This window comes from Dromiciops gliroides, chromosome 6 (genome assembly GCF_019393635.1).
Source record: "Dromiciops gliroides isolate mDroGli1 chromosome 6, mDroGli1.pri, whole genome shotgun sequence".
NCBI classification, from domain to species: Eukaryota; Metazoa; Chordata; class Mammalia; order Microbiotheria; family Microbiotheriidae; genus Dromiciops; species Dromiciops gliroides.
Genome location: NC_057866.1, coordinates 629,875 through 633,929, shown reverse-complemented (window position 1 = coordinate 633,929; position 4,055 = coordinate 629,875). Strand labels below are relative to the sequence as shown.

General features: G+C 59.2%; 1 protein-coding gene across 1 annotated transcript; it reads left to right on the top strand.

Annotated features, from left to right (window-relative positions):
- The first annotated feature begins 249 nt into the window (after positions 1 to 249).
- Positions 250 to 3,776, top strand: SCT (secretin). Its single transcript, XM_043973127.1, has 6 exons — positions 250 to 1,001; positions 2,116 to 2,207; positions 2,734 to 2,838; positions 2,990 to 3,091; positions 3,321 to 3,443; positions 3,638 to 3,776. The coding sequence occupies exons 2-6, from the start codon at positions 2,128 to 2,130 to the stop codon at positions 3,774 to 3,776; spliced, it is 549 nt and encodes a 182-aa protein (XP_043829062.1). The 5' UTR covers positions 250 to 1,001; positions 2,116 to 2,127.
- Positions 3,777 to 4,055: the final 279 nt, after the last annotated feature.

The window sequence follows — 4,055 nt, the reverse complement described above, 5'->3', positions numbered from 1 at the left end:
TGGGATAGAATTTGGAATCAAATTTTTAAATAAAAATGTTTTTGTAATTTAACAAAATCAAATCAAATAAAGGTCAAAACGTGTTTGCCCAAGGCAGACAGGCCTCCTGCAGCGCCCCCCAGCTTCATACTGGGCTCCTAGCTGGCCGGCACCCCTCTTGGTCCCCATTGCAGGCCGTCTCCCTCCTACACCCTTATTTCACACGGCTCCCCTTCACACAGACTGTCAGAGCCAACTAGGATCCCTAGCGCTCCCTCCTGTCATCTTGCCCTGCTCTGGCTACTCTGCCGTCATCTCTGCCCCGCAGTGCCACCTCTCCTCCGAGCCTCCTCGGAGCTGAGCTGCTCTCTTCCTCCCCTGCTCGGGCTGCTCTCCCTTTGTTCCATCGGACTTGGTGAGACTCCGGAAAGATACAGACTGAGGCGGTCACTCGCCCCGCCGGTGGCTCCTCTAACCAGCCCCAGGCACTGACCCTTAGTCTGCCTGCCCCCCACTCTTTCAAAACCTCGATCTGGCCCCTGGGGGCAGGAGGGGATGAGGTGGAACTGGATGCGGTCACTGATTTGCAGCAGCCAAGGGATGACAGCTGGAGGGGCGTCCTTGACCTTCCCAACCGAGGGATAGCTCCGGATCAACTGTTTGCGAAGTCGATGAGCCGGAAACTGGAGACTCAATGGGCACCGGGCGGACTGGGGGGGCGGGGAGTAGGTGGATGTTGGCGCCCCGAACCCCCGCCTCCGCCCTCGAGGTCCCCGGTCCGGGGGGATTTATAATGAGCGGGTTCCGCAGCCAAGCTCAGGGGTCTGGCGGCCACCTCGAAGGAGAAAGAGAAGGCGGAGGAAGAGGAAGAGGAAGGAGGACTGAGGACTCCGCTTGGAGCTGAAATTCAGTCAGCTAGCATCTCGCCTAGCTCAGGCGACAAAACCCAGGACTGAGCGGGGCCGGGAGAACGGCCTACGGCTCCCTAGTGAGGCTTTCTCTGGCTCTCCTTCGGTCTGCAGGTCTGTGTCTCCAGGTGTCTCCCGGTCTCGTTCTCTCCCGGTGTCTCCGGGTCTCTGTCTCTCCCTACGTACCCAGTTCTCTGTCTTCCTTTGTCTCCGGTTTTCTGTGTCTCCCGGTCTCTGTGTCTCCCTGTCTCCTGGGCTCTATCTCTTCCCGTGTCTCCGCGTCTCCGTCTTTCCAAGTGTCTTCGGGTCTGTGTCTCGCCCTGTATCTCCAGTTCTCCGTGTCTCCGGGTCTCGGTCTCTCCCTGTGCACCCGGTTCTCTGTGTCTCCGGGTCTCTATGTCTCCCTTTGTCTCCGGTTCTCTGTGTCTCCGGGTCTCTGTCTCTCCCTGTGTCTCCGGGTCTCTGTCTCTCCCTGTGCACCAGGTTCTCTGTGTCTCCCGGTCTCTGTCTCTCCTTGTCTCCTGGTCTCTATCTCTTCCCGTGTCTCCGCGTCTCTGTCTTTCCAAGTGTCTCCGGGTCTCTGTCTCTCCCTGTGTCTCCGTGTCTCTGTCTCTCCCTGTGTCTCCGTGTCTCTGTCTCTCCCTGTGTCTCCGGGTCTTTGTCTCTCCCAGTTCTCTGTCTCCCTTTGTCTCCGGTTCTCTGTGTCTGCTTGTGTCTCCTGGTCTCTGTCTCTCCCTGTGCACTCTGTATCTCCCGCGTCTCTGTCTTTCCCAGTGTCTCCGGGTCTCTCTCTCCCTGTGTGTCCTGTTCTCTGTGTCTGACTGTGTCTCCCCGTCTCTGTCTCTCCCCAAGTCTCACGGTCTCCGTCTCTTCCGGTGTCTCCCGTTCTCTGTGTCTCCCCGTGTCTCCCGGTTTGTGTCTCCCTGTGTCCGGGTCTCTGTCTCCCAGAGTCTTCCCGCCCCGCCGAGGCTTCAATCTCATTGTTCTGACTTTCTCGGTCGTCCTTATCCTGTCATTCAGTCTCTGTATCTATCCGTTAGTGTCGGTCTCAGTCTGCCTTCCTGTGTCTCTGCTCGCCCCAGTCTGTCTCCCTGACTCGGACCTCCTCGGAGCCCGGAGCTTTGGGCCCAGCTCAGTCCCCTTAAGCTCCAGCTCTCTCCCTGCCTCTGTGTATCTGGGAGCTCAGCTGCTTGGATATTTCTAATATTCCCCTTTTCCTGCTTTTCAGCCTCCAGTCCCCATGGCCAGAGGAGTCGGGGCCCTCGCGGTCCTCGCTGCCTTCTTGATCCAAGGCTCCTCTTCGCTCTCGGTTCCGCAGAGGTGAGCCCCCCCCCCAACTCCACCCCGACTCCGCTAGCCCCTTGGTGCCGTACTGGCAAACGTCAACACGTGCTGGGCTCGAGGCTCCCTGGAGAGGGAGGGACAGATCTGAGCGAGGGACACCCTTCCCTTCCCTTCCTGGGTGAAGTCCGGGGCCGAAGCTGACTAGTCTGACTAGCTCCCTTGAACCGACGACCTCCAGCCCAACTGGGAATGGGTTGGGTGGGTGGGGGAAGCAGGGCTGGGCTTGGGAGGCTAGATTAACGCTCCACAAAGGAACGGAAGACCAAGCTACACAGTTACATAGTTAACTGCGAACACGCTTCCTTTAGCCCTCCACCAGTCTAGGCGGACTGCAGCCTAGGCTCTCAGGTGAAGTGGCCGAGGATGGGGATGGTTGGGTTGAGCCCTCCCCCACACCACTGCGAGGGTCTAAAGCCCCAGAGAGTTGACCACCCCGCCCAGCATCTCCTCTTTCGGTCTGTCTCCACCCACCCCATCCCCACACCCTTTGGGCTCCCGACAGGACTGAACGCCACGTGGACGGCGCCTTCACCAGCGAGCTGAGCCGCCTTAGGGAGAGTGCTTTCGTTCAGAGCCTGGTCCGCTCGCTGGTCGGCCTGGGGCCCAGGTGAGCTCTACCCCCGGGGCGTTTGGGGGAAGGGGTGTTGAAGGGAGCTGAGGGAAAGGGGCAGACCCGGGACTCCCTGCGGCTGCGGCTGCGGCTACGGCTATCCGCCCAGTCCGGCCCCAGCCCCTCCTTCCCCCCGACTCCTCCCCAGGACCCAGAGACACTCGGATGGCACCTTCACCAGCGAGCTCAGTAAAATAAGAGGAACCGCCAAGGTGCGCCGGCTTATCCAGCCGCAGGTGGTTAAGCGCAGGTGAGAGCCGAGGCTGAGCGCCTGCACGTCCCTGCTCCCACACTTTCAGCCCTGCCCAGGCAACCACACTCCCCACCCCCCCACACACACCGAAGTTCTTTCTAGCCTGGGGGTGCACGCACACATTCTCACACTCTCACTCTCCCCACCCCAGTCCGAACACTTCCAGACATCTGCAAAACCGGGACTCCCCTCCCCCTTTTTTCTTTTTCTTTCGTGGCCCGAGAAGCTCAGTGAGAATCCCCGAAAAGGCCACTGGAAGGAGCTTAGGGAGGGGAAATGGGCCCCTGGCCCCCTCCTGGAAGGATTCACTTTGCCTGAAGTGGCTGCATCTGTGCCTCCCACAGGACGGGTAAATGACCCCCCCCTTCTTCCCCCGGAGCACACATTGGGACTCCTAGCTTCCCTCCCCTTCATTCCTCCCCAAAGTAAGGGCCCTGAGTCTGGAGGCAGCGGGTCCTGTCCTTTCCCAAGGTTTCTGGGAAGTTGGGCCTCAGCCTCCTGGACCTGTCTAACGAGGCCCTACTGTGTGTGACCTCTTCCCAGAGCCGTGCTTCGAGGGAGATCCATCAGGAGTCCCTGTCCCTTGCTGTGCAAAGTCATTCCTTGGCCAGAGGCTGAGCCTGAAAGGAAGGGAGCCTTGGCATGGGAGGGGCCTCAAAGCCAAAGAAATTGGCAGCTCTGATTCAATAATAAAGGATCATCTGATGCCCAGAGAGCCTGGCTGGTGTGACCTGGGGGGACAGAGGAGGTGGCTGGGAGGGCAATTGGAGGGAAGCAGTTCCAAGGAACAGAACAGGGCTTGGAAACACATGAATTTTTATAATCCCAACCCTCAGCTTGAGGTCAGTTCCTATCACTGAAAATGTGGCAGGGAAACTGAGACACAAGGGACAATGTAAGGAGGATGGGTGAAGGGCTTGGGCATGTTTTGCCTGAAGAAGGCCCAGGGAGTTCCTCCTGC

What these genes read in the sequence shown, in the direction of transcription:
- SCT (XM_043973127.1), top strand. Translation starts at nt 2,128, where the DNA reads ATGGCCAGAGGAGTCGGGGCCCTCGCGGTCCTCGCTGCCTTCTTGATC. An exon ending in TCGCTCTCGGTTCCGCAGAG is followed by an intron (nt 2,208 to 2,733) that starts GTGAGCCCCCCC and finishes GGCTCCCGACAG; the next exon opens with GACTGAACGCCACGTGGACG. An exon ending in CCGCAGGTGGTTAAGCGCAG is followed by an intron (nt 3,092 to 3,320) that starts GTGAGAGCCGAG and finishes TGGCCCGAGAAG; the next exon opens with CTCAGTGAGAATCCCCGAAA.